Source organism: Eptatretus burgeri, chromosome 8 (genome assembly GCF_056783735.1).
Source record: "Eptatretus burgeri isolate ZD-2024b chromosome 8, Ebu_testis_v1, whole genome shotgun sequence".
Classification (NCBI taxonomy): domain Eukaryota; kingdom Metazoa; phylum Chordata; class Myxini; order Myxiniformes; family Myxinidae; genus Eptatretus; species Eptatretus burgeri.
Genome location: NC_140968.1, coordinates 21,295,060 through 21,317,727, shown reverse-complemented (window position 1 = coordinate 21,317,727; position 22,668 = coordinate 21,295,060). Strand labels below are relative to the sequence as shown.

Sequence of the window (22,668 nt, the reverse complement as noted above, 5' to 3'; positions counted from 1 at the left end):
TTGCATCCACCCAGATCATGTCGTGTCCACCCAGATTGCATCCACTAGCATGGATGTCCTCTATTAACATGAAAAGGGTATCCTCACTTTTCCTAAAACACTTTTTGAATTCTGGCAGGTCGATTAAAAATTAATTTTTTTGTCCCGCCCTTCCAAGGTTGAAGACAGGAGACATTGGAATGAGCTCCGACCGACCGACTGATCATCCGTCCATGTACTTTTTGTGTACACGATATTTCAAAAACATCACAAATATCTATTCCTCATACCACCCAAAAGGCGGGGGACCTCGAGTATCAGCTGCTCGTCATTTATTTGGTTTTTGCATTCATATCTGACCTAATCACACCTTTATGCCCCAACAAAAATGCCATGCTCTACCAGCGATAATCTCTTGCTAATCCTTCACATTATGATGAAGACTTTTGGCAATGAAACATTTTACGTATCCACTCATTTTCGGATAATATCTCTCTTAAAATGGTGTGTTTATCTCGTTCCTCTTTCTTAAGATTTGGCTTCGAAATGAAAATCCCGACATAAGAAACCTGTTGGTTTAATTGAGGAGGGATTGATTAACAAAGTGTACGATTAAGGTTGTTCATTTTCACACATGACACCTTGTTTTTAATGCTATTATATTTCTATTTTATTTTATTCTCTGTTGGAAAAAGAGTTTATTTATGTTTGTGAGTGTATTTTCAATTGTATGTTATTTTTATGGATGTTAGTTCCTGAAGGGAAAAGGAAAATTCTTCCATCCCCCCCCCCTACTACCACCACAGCCCCTTTTTATACCCACTTCATTGGCAGTATGCAATTTTGTTGACAGTAATGTGTTAATCTATGGGCGAAACTTCCTTATTTTTGTAACGATCCATACGGAGGTCTCTGTATGTTCGTCATCAGAGAGACTCATCAGAGTTGCTGAGAGAGACTCAAATGAGATTTGTTACCTGCATATTCCGTGAGCATCAGCTGAGGCTGTATGGACATGTGGCTCGTTTTCCTGACGCTGATCCCGCTCACCAGATTCTCTCAGCGAGGGAGCCTCTTGAGTGGACTAGATCAATGGGCCAACCACGTTCCTCGTGGTTGCAACCGGTTGATCGGCATCTCAATGAGATGTGATGGGACAGGCGTCTGCCTGGGGGATGGCTAGACAGAGGCCCTTGGAGTACTGGCGGAAAGTGGACGCAGTGACGCGCTGCTTCTGCGCATGATCCCATTCCTGACTTGACGTGTCATCACAAAGGCATGCCGTGATTATAGGGAATTGTGATGCTATTCTGATCTGCTGATTAGTTTGTTAACCCATTTCACCCGGATGGGGTGAAATGCTAACACACTAACGCATCGTGACCACGATTATGTGAACTACTCCCATGGTAGTTTTTATTAACCTCCGCCATCGAAGATGGACGGAGGTTACTGTTTTCACCCCTGTCTGTTTGTTACTTACGAAATCTAAAGATTTCGTAAGTATATTGATGACTTCCATCCTCTGTTTGTGTGTTTGTGTGTTTGTGTGTTTGTGTGTTTGTGTGTTTGTGTGTAGGCACGATAAATCGTGAACGGAAGAAGCTACCAATGTCAAATTACACCACATAATTCAGGAGGGTGATGGCTAGCGCTGATTAGATTTTGGTCAAAATCGGTCAAAGGTCAAGGTCACAGTGAGGTAAAACATAATTCCGTAAATTCATGTGGAGAAATGGAGTATTTTTGCTTCGGTCGACGTTACGAGTTCGTTTTAACTTCGATTTTAATTTGTCTTCGGTTTTTGCGATCGCTTAGGACGCTTAACACTGGGTTGTCGAAATTCTGGTAAAAATCGGATGTTTTGGAGACGTTTTAAGATTGTATAAAAAATATTTCACTCGCCGCGTCACGGCTCGTCACGTGGTGCAGTGCGCTCGAGCAGAGGCGTCGTTGAGTCACGTAAAGGTTTTCCGTGTGCGCGCTGATGTTGTTTTCGATAAAGATGGTGTTTAAAAGTCATTTTTTTATCCCGATAAAGGTTATCGTCGCATGCCTGACTCGCTAAGCCATCGGATTATACAAAGATTGTTGGTGGATGGCCGAATATTACGGTTTTGTGACTTTGATAAAATAATATTAAATAATTGCGTGGAGAAATGGAGATTTTTTGCTTCGGTCGACGTTACGATTTTTGATGGTTTGGTACAGAATCATTGTAGAAACTTCTGGTTTGCATCGCTACCTTCTCTGGAGACAGCTTTTATTAGACAAGATCAGAAGTCAAGTTGACGATTTCCTAAGTACCAGTCTATGACTGCTTGTTTGTTTGTTTGTTTGTTTGTTTCTGAACAGTATTACGGAAAAACTCCTCGACGGATTTCGACAAAACTTGGTGGGGGGGGGGGTTAGGTCTGGTCCAAGGATCATGCCATCAGATTTTGGACTTGGTCCAAAGTCCAATATGGTCGCTATGGTGGCCATTTTGAAAAAATATTTGAATTTTTGTTTTTGCATTTTTTTTTTTGCAATTCTACATGTTTTAAGTGATTTCCAACCCACCTCCCCCCAAAAAAATTGTTAGAGAAAAAAAAACAATTTTGCAACTTTTTTTCAAAAAAATTTCGATTTTTTTATTTTTATTTTTTATTTTTGGGCATTTCTACATGCGTGTCGATCTAGTTCAAAAATATATTGGGCCCGACATGTTCTCATGGATCAGGCATTGCGTGGCTGAGGTATGCGCTCTACCGAGAGCCCTTCTAGTTCTGGTAGAAGTTAGCCACGTGCAAAAGCTTGCAAGCGCGTTATGGTGATTAGATGTCCGCCAGGCAGGAGACCGTGTGTGTACGTCGGTGTTACGTATCTGCCTTTCCTCGCCAGAAGATTCATCTGTACTGGTTATGACGTTGGAATGGCATTTATATTCGTTTACATCATGAGTATTTGCTCACATTTTATTTTGTTGTATTAATGGCGAAGTATTAATTTGTGTTTGGAATGATGCTCTTTGGAATGCCAATATAGAGATTGAGTCGATAAGAAGACGGAGGAGATTGTAAAAGGGAAATGGAAAAGGCAGGGTTTCCCCGATCAGAATGGAAGATTGTGACGTTCATTCATCCCTCGTGGGTGATTTATAATAGCTGGAGAAGACAACTTCAGTTGTCACCGAGACGGGTCTTACTATTTATCCTTTGGTAGAATTCTTCTTCAATCATCTCACAAAAGGTCGAGGAGAACTTGCGCTCCATTGTGATCTGTAGCAGAGTCTTTTTGCCTTTCATGTTATAATATGTAAATATTCTCGAGCTCGGGTTGATCGGGGTTTTCTGGAAGCGGGTGCAACCGGAAGTGAGACGAGCGGGTTGTTCGGTCGCGGGTGGAATTGAAGATGGACTCAGATTCTGAACTCTTTGGATGTCATTTCCTTCCACGCTAAAGATCCGCCTGCTTGGCATTATGGGCGCGAACGACCACCATTTGCTGGTGTCTATCAGTCGCACCACTCTACAGAGATCGTCTGCCTGGTGTTCTGCTGAAAAGGGAAACCCTTATGTGGAGTTTCGCTGGTAACGATTCTTCCCTTCATATTGGCATCTTCGTGTGGCTCGTGTGTAAAGAGCCCTTATTCGCCTTTGTGGCAACTTGCACGTCTCGTGTTGCCTTATGCGGGTTGGTGAAGATCGTCTGATGAGTCCGGAGTCAATTTCTTCTTGGTTCCTTCATCAACATTCCTGCCTTCGGCCCTGCCGGGTTCCAGAGAGCTATTCAACAAAGTACATTGGCAACTTACCATTCCCTTGTGGCATTTGAATTCCTTTCAGCTGTATTCCTGTCACTTGTACGTTCACAACTCCAACGCTGATGCAGTGCCCCCGTTACTCATTTTGCTAACCTTGGAAGGATGACGGGCTGAGTCAACCTGCCTGGTGTTATTTCAACAGTAGGAGAGAGGCTCAAATCCATGACCATAAGATGTTAAGCCAGCCACCCTAACTGTAAAGCCAACACCAGGCTTCAGCAATGAATGTTCAGGTGAAATAAAAAAAGTTATTCCCCAAATGTCACTTTTCATTTGCATAGTTTTTTTTTGTTACAATATGGACAGCATCACCCCCAAAATACATATTTTGACATCAATTTTTCAAAATTTTCCCGAGGGAGCAGACCCCCGTAGGAAAATATCCATTTCCCTTTTTTTCAAAAGTTCTGCAGTTTCACCCATGTGCTAATTGTTAATTCAACTTTTCAAACCATCTATACAATTTGTGGTCAAATTAATAGAACTTTAACAAGTTTGTTTACTAATCGCTGATGGTGCAGTTCATCCCTATCAGAATGATCTGGTCTGCTTACACATGCTGTTTGACTGCTGGCATAACGGCCAAATTTTACCGCTAGTCAATCACTAAAAATCAGTTTGCAACCAATCTGTTGCAAAATATCATTTGAGAAATAATATGAATAGGTGTTTATAGGAGATGAAACTTCATTCTCGTGCTTTGAATGTCCTGGAGTTAAATTCCTCTTTAAACAATGTTTAAAAAAACATATATTGGAATTGGCAACACCATTGCCTTTTAAGTGTTTCGCGTTTGGCAGCTGCCTGTCATGTGAAAAAACCTATTCAATGGCCTGTCTTTTGTGCACTACCTCCACACTGCTTATTTAAATATTTGATTCTCAATCTGTTTATTTAAAGGTAATGCCAATCTTTGTGGGTCTGGTATTTATTGCAGAAATGGCATTTGAGCCTTGGAGCTTCAGATGACTCTGCAGTATACTCGTGTTCAATCTGGAGGTAAGACGGTGTGTATGATATTTACTTGGAGAATGTATGGTATATATATTCAAATCGCTTTTTCCATTTTTGTTAATTATTATTGCAGTATCTTTCCATAAGTTATTATATTTCATATGTGGACAGTACGTATCTCAAAAAAATAAATAAAAAAACCTCATTGCCCGAAGTTCACACTTAACATGCAGTAATCGTCACATGGACGGCTTTCTAATTATTTTTTTTCACAGTTCTCTTTATTCATTCTAATTCCTGCTTTTTCTTCTTTTTTCATCTCTTTTACTCTATTCTTCTCTTTCGTTGTCTATCTTCAGAAGGAGAAGTGAATTCTTGCAGAAATTTTTCTGTAAGGCTCACTTGGCTGCGCCTAGATGGGTTTGAGGGTAATGAAGTAGCGGCTGAAACCCGAATCCTATCCGGGTTCCTCCTGATGACTCCATCTTTGCTCTTTACTTCTTCGGGTTCCTTCTTGGTCTTCCATTTCATTCTCCAGCTTTATGAACATACACAACTTCTATGACCATAACCTATTATCCTCTCCTCATAAACTTAATAACACCAAACAAATGTGTGACTATGAATTTGCCATCGACATCGAACAAAGCAATGCTCTTTCATTTTTAGTGTCTGTTATCACTAATCTCTGAACATTAAGCCGAACACACAGAAGCTTACAAAACTGCAGTCAAACCCTATATTGTTTTCCAACGAAGTGTTGATCTCGCAATATTCCAGACAGTTGTGTAATTGCAGAATATAATTTTTGGCATCAATTTAACCATCCTCAGTGATGTAATGGTTCGAGCATCTGCTCTGAGCCTGGATGGTCGGTGGTTCGAACTCCGGGTGAGTCATAAGAAGGACTTTAAAAATGGTACTTGCTGCTTTCTTGCTTGACGCTCAGCATTTAAAAGGATACAGCACTGCCAAAAAAACAGGAGTTGGTAATAATAGCGCAGGCTTTGATGGTAATAACACAGGCCTCCTCCTGTATCGAAGTTTCTTTCTTGCAAGGGAACTCTTGCTAATTCACACAGCTTTGCTTATAGTATGTACAACAGGATCCAGTTTACTTGGTCATGGCCACAAATATTGGCACCATTGCACTTTTTTCAAATAATGCTCCATTTCTTCCAGAAAATTGTTGAAATTAAAAAATCTTTTGGTATCCATAGATGTATTTCTTTGGTTTGCAGTGGAACAAAACAAAAAAAACTGAAAAAATTACTAAATCTTAGCTTATTCCACACAGAAATCCGAAAATGGCCCGGACAATATTATTGGCACCTTTTAGCAGTTGTGAAAAATAATTAGATTTCAAGCAGGTGATTCTCCTTTACTTTGGAACTGAACTCACCTGTTGTGAGTTACAGGTGCCTGCAATATAAAAATCAATCATTCAACCAGTTTGAACAGAGAAAAGGAGTCATTGTGCTGTTTTGTGTCACTGTGTGTACCGCAATGAGCATGGAGAAAAGAAAGAAAACCAGAGAATTGTCTGAGGAGGTCAGACACAAGATTGTAACCAAGCATGGACAAGCTCAAGGTTTAAAGTTCATTTCCAGAAGCGTGATGTTCCTGTGTCCACCGTACGCAATGCTATCAGGAAGTTTAAGACCCGTGGCACTGTAGCCCACCTCCCTGGACGTGGCCACAAGAGAAAACTTGATCGAAGATTGCAGCGAAAGATTGTTCGAATGGTGGAAAAAGCACCTCGATCAACTGCCAAACAGATTCATGCTGACCTTCAGACACAAGGTATGACGGTTTCAACTCACACCATCCGTCGCTGACTCGATGAAAGGGGGTTCTATGGTAAGAGACCCAGAATGACCACACTGCTGAGGGGGAGACATAAGAAAGCCCGACTGGAGTTTGCCAAAACACACCTGAACAAACCAAAATCCTTCTGGGAGAATGTCCTGTGGACAGATGAGACCAAATTAGAGCTTTTTGGTAAAGCACATCATCTCTATGTTTACAAAAAAACAAAATGAAGCTTTCAAAGAAAAGAACACCTTCCCTACAGTCAATCATGGAGGAGGTTCAGTGATGTTTTGGGGTTGCTGTGCTGCCTCTGGCACTGGGTTCCTTGAATGTGTGCATGGCATCATGAAATCAGGTGATTACAAAGTCATTTTGGAGCACAATGTTCAACCCAGTGTCAGAAAGCTGGGTCTCCATCAAATGTCATGGGTTTTACAGCAGGACGATGACCTCAAACACACTTCAAAAATCACCCAGGAATGGTTCAACACAAAATGCTGGACTGGTCTGAAGTGGCCAGCAATGAATTCAGATCTAATGACCATCTAAATCCCATTGAACACCTGTGTGGAGATCTGAAAACAGCAGTTGGGAGAGGGCACCCTTCAAATCTCGGAGAACTGGAGCAGTTTGCACACGAAGAGTGGGCCAAACTGTCAGTAGAGGTGCAGGAACCTCATTCATGTCTTTAGGAAGTGCTTTACTGCAGTTATTTTGTCCAAAGGCTGTGCTACCAAATATTAAGTCAAGGGTGTCAATAATTTTTTGTCAATGCCATTTCTTTTTATTTTCTGATTTAAAAGGATATATTAAGTTCTGAATCAAAAACAAAGGTTCCGTAATATTAACAGTGAATAAAGAATTGTGGAGACCAAATACTTTCGTCAATTTCAACTTATTTTTTGAGAAAATTGTGAGTTATTTGAAAAAAGTGCACGGGTGCCAATATTTTTGGCCACGACTGTATTTGAGCATTTATTACTGTTGGTGTAAAAGTTTGAATATTATATTTTCTGCATGACTTTTACATTATAATTTTGAGAATGTCGTTCCTTGTCATCCTTTGTACTCACTCGATCACCCTTTTGACTTTCCTGATTGGCATCGAAGAAAGGCTGTTGGTACTATTGCACTGACAACTTTCCAACACTAACCCGAACCTGCAAGGGAAATACCAATGGACAACTCCAGATTTTGTTCCTGCCGTTTCAGACCTCAGGGAAAGTCCTACCTGTTCTTCACGCAGTTCAAAGTGGAAACGATTGGAGGAACCATCGAATTTGCTGATGCATTTGTGAGTCGAGATGCATCTCAATCGATCATCCTTTCTTTTCTTTAACTCACCCCTCACCCCTGTGCATATGGAATATATAGATGGTTTCAAATGAAAATGAATACTGCTGTAATATATAATTCGTTCCAAAAAATGATCTTTGTCTCGAAGCTCGATCCAATTACCGCTGTTATCCGTAACTTTGATTGGATTGGCTTATGTTTGCCGGGCATCGAGAATATGCGTCGCTATGCCAATGTCATTGGAAGCCAAAGTTTCTGCATGGCTGAAAAACTTTGATGGCGAAAGATGGTGAGGTAATTGAGGGATACGATCATAAAAAAAAGTGAATCCTTGTTGCTTTTACACAGACTCAAATTGAATTATTATTAATTGTAAACCTTGAGGTCAGTATAAATAAACTCTTTGTGGCAGAAACCAGCAGAAAAACCAAAACAAGCATCAGGGAAATCCCTTCCCACCAAAATGTCCAGATTGAGATTGATTGAAGGAATGGATTTGATTTGACGGGCTGAAGACTTTGTTTCGGATGCAGTGGCACGCAGACAGACTCATTAGTCTGACTGTACTAAATTAATCAAACACGATTGTTTACAATCTGACTGATTGCCAATCGATACCGACCGGGCAGGAAATGTTGTCGAACGGTACTTATCCTGACTAAATACGTGCTATTTCAAGCCATTTCTGCAAAATAATTGATTATCTTGTGCTGACTTTTCTATTTGACAAAAACCATCACGTCACATAGAAATAAAGAGTTGAGGAGAATCAAGAAGAGCTACAAGAAGCAGCCACAATAAATTCCTGACCAATGGATGTATTGTCAAACAGTTCCAGATTAGCTCTTCGATAATGCTCATTTTGTGCCTGGAGAGAAATCAGTGGACATCGGTTCTCCTTATAAAGAAGGTTTATCTGTTTCTGTAGGTGTGCAAAGAAAACGCGGACACCGTTTGACCAAGAGACATGTGTACTGTCGATATCTAAGGGAGTGTGTCGGACCTGGGCATGGCCACAATATACTTTATTTTTATTGGGGTGTCACTGATTCCTGTGGGTGGAGGAAGTGGTGCTTTTACTCAGAAATAGTACATTGACTCTAAGAAAAAAAAACAATTGGCAATATTTTGTTCAGTTTGGCAAACATTTTTGTTCCACTTCAAAAAAAGAAAAAAAAATCCCAGGTGAAACCCTGTCAGGATGACAGAGATTCGAACCCAGATTAGAGTGTAACTACCTCTAGGCTGTCCTTCCAACCTCACAAATTATTACAAGGTAATTGATCAACAGGTAAAGGCTAGTCTGGTGTAGTCTGGTTCGGGTGACTGGCTTGGGATGTTAGGGTCCTGAGTTTGAGCCCTGTTGGCTGCTGAAGTCACACCAGGTGGGGTTGAGTCACCCTGTCATCCTTCCGAGGTCGGTGAAATGAGTACCAGTGTACTGATGTTGGGGCACAGCATCAGTGGCATAGTCGTGCCCCAACAAAATGATAGCTACCCGGCAGCCAAGCTGCCATATGCAAGAAGAAGAAGTGGAGGTAAAGGCCCTGTTGCCATAATCTACATCCAAGTACTGCAACACTGTAGTTGGTGCTAATTAACATAGTTAGCCCAATCAAGGAATTTTCCCAGGGAGCAGTACACAATGGCCTTCCATTTTCGAAATACACTGCAAGATCTCGAACATCCACAATGTAAGTGCAGGTGATGTGGTTTGCTTTAATTCCAAATGTAAAGAACACCAGTTTCCACAATTTCAGATGTGCCACAACTTCAAAGTTGGCATGTCTGAACTATTAACGTACAAGGATTTCATCTGCAACTTGATGGAGGACTGCTTTCCCGTCTGGTCTGGCTCCCCAACCTCACACCTTGCTCAGATTGATGCCATGGAAACCAAGGCTGTCAAAATTATTGGAATCTCTATGATGAAGCTGAGTCCTATACTTCATTCAGTCCCTGGCCATTAGACCTGTAGGAATTTTGAGGTGGATGAGTTTTCTCACTGAATCTTGTTAGGGCATGCTTAAAAAAAAAACAGCCTTTTTACAGCCATTTTTCCCTGCTGAGCAGGGGTTATCTTTTTGCGGGCTTCATGCAATCATGGTTCCCTTCATGAGGCAATGTTTTATGGCCGGATGCCCTTCCTGACGCCAACCCCGGTCGCCTCTTACGACACACAGGGATATGGTACGCCTATTCACCTATTCTAACCGGGGCATACACTGGGACCAGTACACTGGTACTCATTTCATCGACCTTGGAAGGATGACTGGCTGAGTCAACCCCCTGGTGTTAATTCAGTGGCAAATGGGGCTCAAACTTAGGACCCTAGGATCCCAAGCCAGCCACCCTGACCACTAAGCCAACACCAGGCTTCCGAGGGCATGCTTAAAGGAAGGGGAAAATCTTGGGTAGATATCTGGCATCATGGGCCGAAGTTTTTTTTATGACGCCATATTGTTTTGGGCAAAAGGGTAAAGTACCCACTTTCAGGTTTCATCATTTTTCTCTACTTCTGGTTACAGCTGTGACAAATGTGACATGTTCCTTGGATTCCTCATGAAATTTCCTGTAAAATGAGATTAGTTTTACCTTCCTGGGGGTGATTGGTTGTATATTTGTAAAGGAATATGAAAATTCTTACATCTAGTATGTCTTCTGAAGTCCCTCATTAGAGCTGACAGGGAGGGAAACTGGATCCTCTACCTGCACACAGTAAAGGAGGCCCTTCCTGTTTTTCATGTATTTCATGGAGTTAACAACGTAAAATGGTGTTCACTGTTCCAAGAGCAAATGCTGGATCTTGAGAGACGCCATCCTGAGGTTTATGATAAGTTCATGAAAGGCCATTTTGTTGTTCGAAGAACAAATGGAAATTTTAATGCAGTTGGTGTCGACATGGCTCTCGAACAGACAATAAACGGATCTCAGAAGTCAACTGGAGGGATCATTGGCCAAATAATATGAAAACAAACTATATTTCTGAATGGGAGCTTGCCTATCATGAGGTCCTTCTTATTCAAAAAGCATTTCAAGGACCACTGAACATTACACAAGTTGATTATGAGCTGATAATGCACCACAAGCTTACAGGAAGGCTCAGGGTTCAAACAGAAGCCAACATCCAACAAATGCTGCAGTTTGTCGAAAGCAGAGAAAACCCATATCTCAGCGGAGGTGAGGTCAGGCTCCACAGCATATTAACCAATGAATGTGTGCCAGCATCAAATGCCAAAAAGTTACTCCAGTTTTTGACAACAGGGAAAGAAGCTCTTTCAATGTTTCGTGAGGAAAGGTATATCTCACGTTCAAAACCTCAATCAGCTCCAATCCACAAGCAAAAGTTACACACTTTTCAAAAAGCAACAGGCTTAGATGTATCATCAAACCAGCAACCTGTAAATACTGTCAAATAATTATTACAAGCTCAAAGGACTGTTGATATTGCTAAGGAAAGAGGAATGGCAATGGCAAAAATCCTTAACCATGACGTTCCGTCTTCTTCCTTACAAGATCGAGACGGTGCCACTACTAAACCGATGAAATCACAGCTCACGTCTGAGTTAATCAAAACACTACGTAGCACAGACTTCAATTTTCAAAAAGAGCAAACACTGAAAACTAGCGTTGCTATTGATGTCATGAATCGGTTTAACAGAACGCCAGTCAAGGGATACAACACATTTGAATATTTGTTCACAACACTGGATAATAATGTAAACAATATCTGCAGATTCAGTCGTGTTGAATATGTATTTGATAGCTATCTTCCATCATCGATCAAAAATGCAGAGAGAGAAAGAAGATCTTCTGTCGAACCACTACCTTTGATGTCCATTACCCAAGCTTCCTGTGCAAATGGACAGGTTCTGGGCATCAGTTGGCAATAAAATTTTGATTCAAGATGCTCTGAAACAGATTCTACTGGAGGTATCGGCTAATCGGCTGTGGGAAACTGTCGTAACTGGTGTGTTCCTTGAAAGTGGACCGATCCCTGCAGTAGCTGTAAAAAGGCAGTAGCATTAGCACAGCCGGGGACATACTTCAGGCACCTATTGAAGAAGCCGACTTGTGCCTGATTCCTCACATTTTTCACTCAGTTAAACAAGGATCGCAGCGTGCAATCATACTTTCAAATGACACAGATGTGTTTGTTCAGCTTTTTCATTTCTACAGGGTGGCCATAAATTTTGGAAACATAGGTGAATATACATCACAACACATGATATGTTCAATGACATTACATGACATGTTCAATGTGTTGTCCCTCATGAGAATGCACAGTTCAATGCACTGTGCAAAATTACAACGTACATGGTGCATTAATGCACCACGTACGTTGTAATTTTGCACAGCACATTGAACTGTGCATTCTCATGAGGGGACAACACATTGAACATGTCATGTAATGTCATTGAACCTTCAGCATACCCCAGAAGAAGTAATCAAGGGGTTTCATATCTGACGAGCATGCAGCCCACTCCACAGGGCCACGTCGTCCAATCCAGTTTGGGATAATCATCATCTAACCATTCCCTCACCACTCTGGCGTATTTCTATGTTTCCAGACTTTATGGCAACCCTGTAGAAGTTTCTTCATGAAAATGGTCTCTCTGAACTCTGGATAAGAAAGTCAGCAAAAGACATCATCCCTATTCATACTCTGGCCAAAAAGAAAGGTCCTCTCAGTGACGTCATTCTTGCCACTCATTTTCTTACTGGGTCTGACATGACAAGTAAAATAGGAACCAAAGCGTCATCACTTAAAGCACACCCAGAAAAATATCGACAGAACTTCGGTCGCCGTCTTCCACCCAGTGCACAATCCTTTGAGCTTGCAGAGGAATACTTGGCCAAAGTTCTCAAACCAGGTACAAAGTGTAAGACATTTGATAAACTTCGAGTTGAAATTGTCACACAAGCTAGTGCACCAAACTTGCTAAACCTACCTTGCACAGGTTCTTCATGATGAAGTCACTTACATCGATCATTTTACATGGTGTGTACACGACGACACGTGTGCCTCAGTGTTAAACATGGAGTCACCACGAGCTCCAACAGATTTTGGATGGAATATTAGTGCTGACGACTCGTCACCCATGCCAGATCCTTGCATTAGTGAACTACCTCAGAATGTGACTTTTATCTGTCTGTGCAAGAAGTGTAGCAAAAAACAATGCCGGTGCCGTAAACACATCGTCTCCTGCATATAATTTTGCAAATGTAATATGACTTGTGAGAATGTACATGCCTCACTTATGAGAAGATAGATATATATATATATATATATATATATATATATATATATATATATATATATATATATATATATATATATATATATACATACAGGTCTAATGGCCAGGGACTGTATGACTGGGTCCAGCACTACACCATCACAGATAGGTCGGTGGTGTCTCGTTTTTCTTCCGCCTCCTTTCTGCTCTTACACCCTCTGCTCTTTCAATGCTTTGTCTGCCCCCTCGGGTTTCTGCAGGGCATGCATGGTTTATCAACCCCCTTCTGGTTATACCCGCTTATATCAACCCGCTTACAGGGGAATTTGCGCATTACGTTCATCCAAGCCCATCCCTCGGAGCACTGCAGTTCGAGCAGAGAGTGGTAGGCTCTTGACAGAGGAGTCTGAAGTGAAGGCCCGCTGGGCCGGTTACTTTGAGCGGTTGTACCAGGCTGATCCCCCAGCTGTCGAGTTGGACGTCAAGGGTGTTACAATCCCTGTTGCTGACCCTCGAATCAACTGTGGTCCACCATCGCTTGTGGAAACGGGCTGCGGTGAACCAGTTGAAACGGGGCAAAGCTCCAGGGATCTGTGACATCCATGCTGAAGTTCTCAAGGCTGGTGGAAATGCTGCACTCGTGTCGTTGCATGCAGTTTTGTGCTCTGCCTGGAACACAGGTATCATCCCAACTGACTGGAAGAGGGGCCTTGTTGTCCCTCTCTGGAAAGGGAAGGGTGATCGCCAAGACTGCAACAACTACCGAGGGGTGACGCTGCTCTCAGTGCCGGGCAAGGTCTTTGCTCGGATAATTCTCGATAGGGTTCGCCACCATCTGCTTGAGCACCAGCCTCCAGAGCAGTCAGGCTTTACACCAAAGAGGTCAACGATTGACCGTATCCTTGCACTTCGTGTCCTCACCGAACGCAGACGAGAGTTTCGGCAGGGACTGCTTGCAGCCTATGTTGATCTCTGTAAAGCGTTCGATTCAGTGAATCGGGATGTCCTCTGGAGGATTCATGGTCTTCGTGGGGTGCCACTGAAACTGATCGATCTGATGTCTGAACTCTACTCTGGTACTGAGAGTGCTGTGAAGTGTGGTGGTACCATCTCTGACTTATTTCCAGTTGTTACTGGAGTTCGTCAGGGATGTGAACTTGCCCCCACACTTTTCAGCACTTGTATGGACTGGATTTTTGGGAGGATGTCGGAGAGATCAAGTTGCGGTGCATCGTTTGGCAATGTCAAGATCTCGGACCTTGATTTTGCAGATGATGCAGTCATCTTTGCGGAGACTTTAGACATCCTCTTGGGGGCCCTCGAGGTGCTGAATGAGGAGTCGGAGCCATTGGGATTCCGGATTTCTTGGGTCAAAACTAAGATCCAGGCTTTCGGTGACATCTTGGATGCTGCTGTCCTGTCTGTGTCTGTTTGTGGTGAGGATGTTGATGTCGTGGATAGATTCACTTACCTTGGCAGTGATATTCATGTCTCCGCAGGTTGTGAGCCGGAGGTCAATAGACGTCTGGGTCGGGCCTGGGGAGTCATGGATTCACTGGATCATGGGGTGTGGCGCTGCCGGTACCTGTGCGGGAGGACGAAAGTCCGAGTCTTCAGGTCCTTGGTACTTCCAGTCTTGCTCTATGGGTGCGAGACTTGGACTTTGACCAAGGATCTGAGACGGAGACTTAATTCCTTTGGTACCAGGTCTCTTCGAAGAATCCTTGGCTATCGCTGGTCGGATTTTGTGTCCAACGAGCGGTTGCTGAGAGAGACTCGCATGAGATTTGTTACCTGCATAGTCCATGAGCGTCAGCTGCGGCTGTATGGACATGTGGCTCGTTTTCCTGATGCTGATCCTGCTCACCAGATTCTCTCAGCGAGGGAGTCTCATGAGTGGAGGAGGCCAGTGGGCCGACCACGTGCCTCATGGTTGCAACAGGTTGACCATCATCTCAAGGAGATGGGGATGGGCCTGGCATCTGCCTGGGGGATGGCCAGACGGAGGCCCCTGGAGTACCGGCGGAAAGTGGACGCAGCGACGCGCTGTTCTGGCACATGCTCCCATACCTGACCTGACCTGACCTGGTTATACTACCTAAATCCAGGATCACTGCTCACCTCCGCTCATTCGTTCCTCTTTTCTCCTGGCTGTGGAACTAACTCCCAAATCCTCTTCAATCTCATTCTTCCCTCTAGGTCTTCAAGATGGCTGTTCATCACCATCTCAGATCGTCTCCAATCCAAAACCATGATCTTTTCTACGCTCGTTAACCCCCTCCCCAAAGCCACTCCAGTCCCTCCTCCTTCAAAATTTCCAGTTTTCCCTGCTGAGTGTTTCCTTTTGTATCCATCTTGTCAACCCTCTGCATCCTCTCCTGCTCCTCAATTCCTCCCCACACCCATTGTCTGTCCAAGTCTGCCTCCATCCTGGGCTTCAGCTCTGTTGTCGGTGTCCCCTCCTTCTCCTCTCTCTGCTGTTACTTTTGTCCTGTTGCGTCCTGATTCGTTCAGTGTATCAGTACTAGCTTTCCACGAGTCTCGACAATGTATAAAAGAAAACAAAACTTTGCCTGTTGGTGGATTTCTTGGGGTGTTTTTTGTTTGTTTGTTTGTTTTTTGCCTCAAAAGCAGGTGTTATTGTTCCCAACGGAACCCCTGGCTCATAATGCAAGGAACAGGGGTTCATATCACATGTACCGCATGTTTGTCCTTCGTCCTTGTAATTCACGTGAAAGTGCACTGAGCCACTGATGTGCACTATTATCTTTGTCTTGAATGTGATATTTGCACAAGTTCCTTGATGAAGCTTGGATTACTAACTGTGTGGGGGAGAAAGTGGTTATCGATGAGGTTGAATGATGAAAATCGTATTTATTTATTTGTTCCCCTTCGCCACTGATAGGACAATGGAAAATGTTTTGTCGTGGTTTGTATCAAATATTTTTAATGGAGTAACAGCTTTTGATATGCCCGATATCGGAGCGTATTATGTGATACCGGTCGTCCGTCCGTCCGTTCCTGTCCGCACTCTAACTCCCAAAGTTTTCAACTTTCACATTTCATATTTGGTACATAGGTACAGACTGTGGAGACGATGTGTCGCCACATACGTTCGTCATCTAAAGTGGTTGCCATGGCAACCAGGATGCTGTTTTCCATGTAGTAGCACAATTCTGTATATACCTTCATGTTTGGGCGTATATTTTATATATAATTTGAACTAAATTTTTGCAATCATGTTATTTACCTGTCTTTTCACACTTTTAGAATCATATTAGCAGGTGTACTTGGCATTGCCCCATGTTGTTTTAATCCTGTTGGCATTTTGAAGAAATCCAAAAAATGTTTCTAAATTTTTTTTTTTGTGGGGGCCGAAAGCACTTCCCAACACCAACTAAGAAATGGGGTCAGGGATGACTTAATATTACCTTTCACATAGCTACAAAGTCTTAGTAGAGCAATATAAAAAAAATCTAACTTGTTTTTTCTAAATTTTCACAACGATCCGTTTTGCCAATCTCTGAGCAAAATGGCAACACACACACACACACACACACACACACACACACACACACACACACACACACACACACACACACACACACACACACACACACACACACACACACACACACACACACACACACACGGCTCTTTTGTAGTATTGATATACAGTCCTGTGTACAGTCGTGGCCAAAAATATTGGCACCCTTGCACTTTTTTTTCAAATAATTCACAATTTTCTCTAAAAATTGATTCTCTAAAAATTGACAAAATTATTTGATCTCCCCTCTTCTTTATTTCACTGTTAATATTACGGAACCTTTTGTTTTTGATTCAGAACTTAATATATCCTTTGAAATCAGAAAATGAAAAGAAATGGCATTGACAAAATTATCGACACCCTCCACTTAATATTTGAAGCCTGGTGTTGGCTTAGTGGTTAGGGTGGTGGCTTGGGATCCCAGGGTCCTGAGTTCAAGCCCCGTTGGCTGCTGAATTAACACCAGGGGGTTGACTCAGCCTGTCATCCTTCCGAGGTCGTCGAAATGAGTACCAGTGTACTGGTCCCGGTGTATGCCCCGGTTAGAATAGGTGTACCATATCCCTGTGTGTCGTAAGAGGCGACCAGGGTTGGCGTCAGGAAGGGCATCCGGCCATAAAACATTGCCTCAAGAAAAAGCCCAACCCCTGCACAGCAGGGAAAAATGGCTGTAAAAACGGTCACCTCCACTTAATAGTTGGTAGCACAACCTTTGGACAAAATAACTGCAGTCAAGCGCTTCCAATAGTCATGAATGAGCTTCCTACACGTCTAATGACATTTTGGCCTACTCTTCTTGTGCAAACTGCTCTAGTTCTCCAAGATTTGAGGGGTGCCTTCTCCCAACTGCTGTTTTCAGATCTCCCCACACGTGTTCATTGGGATTTAGATCTGGACTCATTGCTGGCCACTTCAGAACAGTCCAGTGTTATGTCTTGAACCATTCCTGGGTGCTTTTTGAAGTGTGTTTGGGGTCATTGTCCTGCTGCAAGACCCATGATCTTCGACAGAGACTCAGCTTTCTGACACTTGGTTGAACATTGCGTTCCAAAATGCCTTGGTAATCTCCTGATTTCATGATGCCATGCACACATTGAAGATTCCCAGTGCAAGAGGCAGCACAGCAACCCCAAAACATCACTGAATCTCCTCTACGTTTAGCTGTAGGGAAAGTGTTCTTCTTTGAAGGCTTAATTTTGTTTTCTGTAAACATAGAGTGATGTGCTTTCCCCCAAAAGCTCTAATTTGGTCTCATCTGTCCACAGGACATTCTCCCAGAAGGATTTTGGTTTGTACAGGTGTGTTTTACCAAACTCCAGTTGGGCTTTCTTATGTCTCTCTTTCAGCAGTGGAATCCTGGGTCTCCAACCATAGAACCCCCTTTCATTGAGTTGGTGACGGATGGTGCGAGTTGAAACTGTCGTACCTTGTGTCGGAAGGTCAGCTTGAATCTGTTTAGCAGTTGATTGAGGTGCTTTCTCCACCATTCGAACAATCCTTCACTGCAATCTTTGATCAAGTTTTCTCTTGTGGCCATGTCCAGGGAGGTTGGCTACAGTACCATGGGGCTTAAACTTCTTGATAACATTGCGTACTGTGGACACAGGAACATCAAGATCTCTGGAGATGGACTTGTAACCTTGAGATCATCCATACTTGGCTACAATCTTGTGTCTGACCTCCTCAGACAATTATCTTGTTTTCTTTCTTTTCTCCATGCTCATTGCGGTACACACAGTGACACAAAACAGCAGAATGACTCCTTTTCTCTGTTCAAACTGGTTGAACGATTGATTTTTATATTGCTGGCACCTGCAACTCACCACAGGTGAGTTCAGTTCCAAAGTAAAGGAGAATCACCTGCTTCAAATCTAATTATTTCTCACAACTTCTAAATGGTGCCAATCATATTGTCCAGGCCATTTTCGGATTTCTGTGTGGAATAAGCTAAGATTTAATAAAAAAAAATTCAGCTTTTTTTTTGTTTTGTTCCACTGCAAACCAAATAAATACATATGTGGACACCAAAATAATTTTTTTATTTCAACAATTTTCTGGAAGAAATGGTGCATTATTTGAAAAAAGTGCAAAGGTGCCAATATTTTTGGCCATGACAGTATATTATCCTGCTGGCATATCTGGGCAATGCAGGAGCCCCCTGGTGGCACAACCTTGTAAAAACTGTGTTGAGTTAAAACCAGAAGATGTTCCCTCGACTAGATGCCTGAGTAATAAAATGTACATTTCCAAGTGAGCTCTCCTCTCTCTTATGTGAGCTATTATAATGTGTTTTTAAACATGAGAGTTCAAAACCTTTTCGGGAAAGTTTCACTATCATGCTGCATAAGTTGCTTTGAAACCTTTTGTTGGATTATGTGCTTTGTTGTTTGATTATTGCAGTAACAATTTGCCCTCATCTAATTTGATGTCTTTTTAAAGCAGTGTTTGTGTGTCCTGTGATTTGAATTCCAGTCAAAAGCTATTGAAGGTGAAAAAGAAGTTCCCCTACAGCAAGATGAATACATAATTCGTGAGAATTCAGGTATGATGCACTATTTTTGTTTTTATTTTTATTTTTATTTTTTTTTTTACTTTTACCTTTTCACTTTCTTGAAAAGCTTTTGGCTAAGCCAGTCTTTGTATCTTCCACCCCCCCCCCCCACGCCATGACATTTTAACCATCCTATACTGAAACTCACACAAGGCTTTCCAATTTAAATTCTATTGCTAGGCCTTGCTAGTAGTGTAGCTAAATAGTTGTTCATATTTTGAGAACTAGTACGTGGCCGTACGTGCAGAAAAAAAAAAACTTTCAAACCGCGTGCCAGAAACAACAACCACACAGGCCGTTCCTTCGCTCTCTCGTGCTCGTACGTGCGTGACCGTACGTGCGTGGCCGTACATGCAAACCAAAAAAAACCAAAACTTTCAAACAACTACACAGGCCGTTCCTTCGCTCTCGCGTGCTCGTACGTGCGTGGCCGTACATGCAAACCAAAAAAAAACAAAACTTTCAAACAACCACACAGGCCGTTCCTTCGCTCTCGTACACGACGACTGGATTGGGGCATTGTGTTTATCTATAAATGCGCATAAGAAATCGAGAAATTATTAAAATACAGTAAGTCATCACTATCCGGAAGTGGTGCGTGCCCGTGCGGAATGTTCACATGCATTCCACGAATTATCGCTTGCATTAAAGTAACAACTGCTGTGATACTTACACACACAGAGTTAATTAAAATCAAGTTTACCTCCCTGTCTTTGCTTGCCATGACATTCGCTGCCATTGACCATTGCCACTCCTACGCCGCGGTAACTAAATGATGCCCTTTCCCCATCGGCTACTCCTACGCAGCAACGTGTCTTGTCATTGGTTTGGTAAATAAATGGCCATAACTTGAGAACCACTTGTCTGATTAATATAAAAACTTGAAAAGGCACATACTCCGGTCCCCAGCAATATACCTGGCAAGTTTCAATTAGAACGGACCAGTGGTTGTCGAGAAACAGCGGTCACAGACACACACACACACACACGCACACACAGCTGGAATTATAGATAGATACAGTGCATTCAAATTAAAAGGAATACATACATTCTGCAGGTGTATTGTGTGGAATATTATGTACTAGCAAATACCACCCGTTGCTTCGCTGACAGGAATACTAAAGGGGGAAGAGAGAGAGAGAGAGAGAGAGAGAGAGAGAGATAGAGATAGAGATAGAGATAGAGATAGAGATAGAGATAGAGATAGAGATAGAGATAGAGATAGAGATAGAGATAGAGATAGAGATAGAGATAGAGATAGAGATAGAGATAGAGATAGAGATAGAGATAGAGAGAGGAGGTGAAAAGAGTGAGGAGGGAAGGGGAGCGAGGAGGGAGGTAGAGTAAGGAAGGGAAGGCAGCGTGAGGTGAGAGGAAGGGAAGGTAGACGTGCGGTGGAGCATTAAATACAATTCATACCGTCTCATCAAAATGCTTCTGCATAGCATACCAGTGAAGATGGAAGCAAAATAATGTCTGAAATCCATTTTCTCCAAACAAACTCTCATCCGGACATTAACATTGCCCGGATACCTCCAGAGATAAATACCGCCCGGACATGTCTGGAGATAAATACTGCCCAGACATGTCCGGAGACAAACCGATAACGGCCCGGACAGGCTCTCTTTCCCAAAGCCAATTCAAATGGAATGAAAACCTATGAAAGAGATGGCCTTCACGTGTAAATGATGCTGAATACATGAACATGCTATCACTTTAGACAAAACAGGAAATCAAACAGAATGGCACTCGGTAGAGCGCATACCTCCACCATGCTGAACAGTTTGTTTTGTGTCCCACTGATAGGCCGAATCCACATCCAGACCTTAACCAAAATCTAATCGGCTTGTTATTGTCACCTAACCAACTCGTCCACCAAATTTCGTCCGAATCCATCCACAACGTTTTGAGATATCATGCAATATATCATTTTTGGCCTCATCACTCAATCGTGAAAAATCACTTAAAATTATAGCATCTGAATCTTCACCAAAATCTAAGGAATTATTCCTTGTCATACACCCAACCTGTCCACCAAATTTCATTGGAATCTGTCCATAAATTTTTGAGAAATCATGCTCACAGACAAAGAAACAAGCAAACAGACAGACAATCAGACAGGGGTGAAAACATAACCTTCTTCCAGCTCTGGTGGTGGAGGTGAGTATATCGCACAGGTTACGGTGAACGCAATAGCATGGTAAAGTATAACTGCAGTTTGCTTAAATCAACACACAGCATTCTGAGAGCTGGAAAGAGACCACCAGGTATAAAACCATGAACATGTTTCTCAGCCTCGTCCTGGTGGAAGAGTTGCTCTCTTCATCAAAAACTCTATTCCTCACTCTCCAAGCACTGCCCTCACTCCCCCACACCCCAAGAATACCTCTGGCTATGGCTTCCCCAACACTCCCACCTCATGTTTATATGTGTACTGGACCATCCACCAAACAGTGATGACTCCATCTACACCTCACTATTCGAAAACATGGATCAACTTCTATCTTCTCATCCAAACTCTCAATTCCTCATATGTGGGAACTTCAATTGTCATCATTACAGTTGGCTGGGTGTGGGTACACCTGTCATTCATACCGTCTCATCTTACACTCTTACACCTGTCATGGCACCTCAGCAAAAGACTTCTGCGACTCATTGGGACTACTGACTCAATCGGTCAACTTCCCAACCTGTATCTCAACCAATGGTACTCCATCTCTTCTTGATCTGATTTGGACAAATTTCCCTTAAAATATCCGCTGTTCTTTTCGGCTCCAATCGGTTCTTCTGACCACGTGCTTGTCAAAGTAGACATCTCCCTGGCTATTATCAGAGAACCACCTCACCGCCGTCGAGTCTGGCATTTCACTCAAGCCGACTGGCAGGGTCTCCAAGCAGCCATCAAACTTCTAGACTGCTTTCCCATCGCTACTTTCTCCAACATCAACTCATCCTGGAAATTCTTTCAAAGAAACTTGCTCTCCCTCATGCACAGATATATCCCCTCTCGTGTTCAGTTGTCCTACCCTTCCTCCCGCCCAAGGTTTACTGAAGCTTGTGGCGAGGCAGTTGTCCTGAAACAACTTGCCTTTGCCTTATGGAAAGCAAACCCAACTGAGGGTAATCTCAGTTCCTTCAATAAAGCTCAGAACAAGTGTGTATCTACCCTCAGGAGAGCCAGAAAACATCTTTCTTAGCTCAAGTCTGAACTCTCAAACCTCTCTCCCTCCTCCAAATCCTGGTGGCGTCTAATCAAATCTGTTTCTGGTGTATGTGCCCTCCCATCCCCCCCACCCCTTACCTCAAATGGCCGCACTGCTGATACCGCACGTGAAAAGGCTGAATGCCTAAATTCGGTGTTTGCATCAAAATCTTGTGTCCAAAACCCATTGGTTTCTCTACCCACCTTACCCAGTCACACCCAACTGTCCCTGAACTCTGTGTCCTTTTCTCCTGACAAGGTGGAGAGCTTGATGTCAAACCT

At 42.8% G+C, this 22,668-nt stretch overlaps 1 protein-coding gene across 2 annotated transcripts in view; it reads left to right on the top strand.

Annotated features, from left to right (window-relative positions):
- Positions 1-22,668, top strand: part of MYDGF (myeloid derived growth factor) — a 44,711-nt gene that overhangs the window by 8,336 nt on the left and 13,707 nt on the right. For both annotated transcript variants that reach the window (XM_085891096.1, XM_085891095.1), the window contains 3 exons: positions 4,722-4,783; positions 7,763-7,844; positions 19,106-19,175. In XM_085891096.1, the coding sequence (XP_085747222.1) occupies positions 4,722-4,783; positions 7,763-7,844; positions 19,106-19,175 (214 nt within the window). The remainder of the gene's footprint in view (positions 1-4,721; positions 4,784-7,762; positions 7,845-19,105; positions 19,176-22,668) is intronic.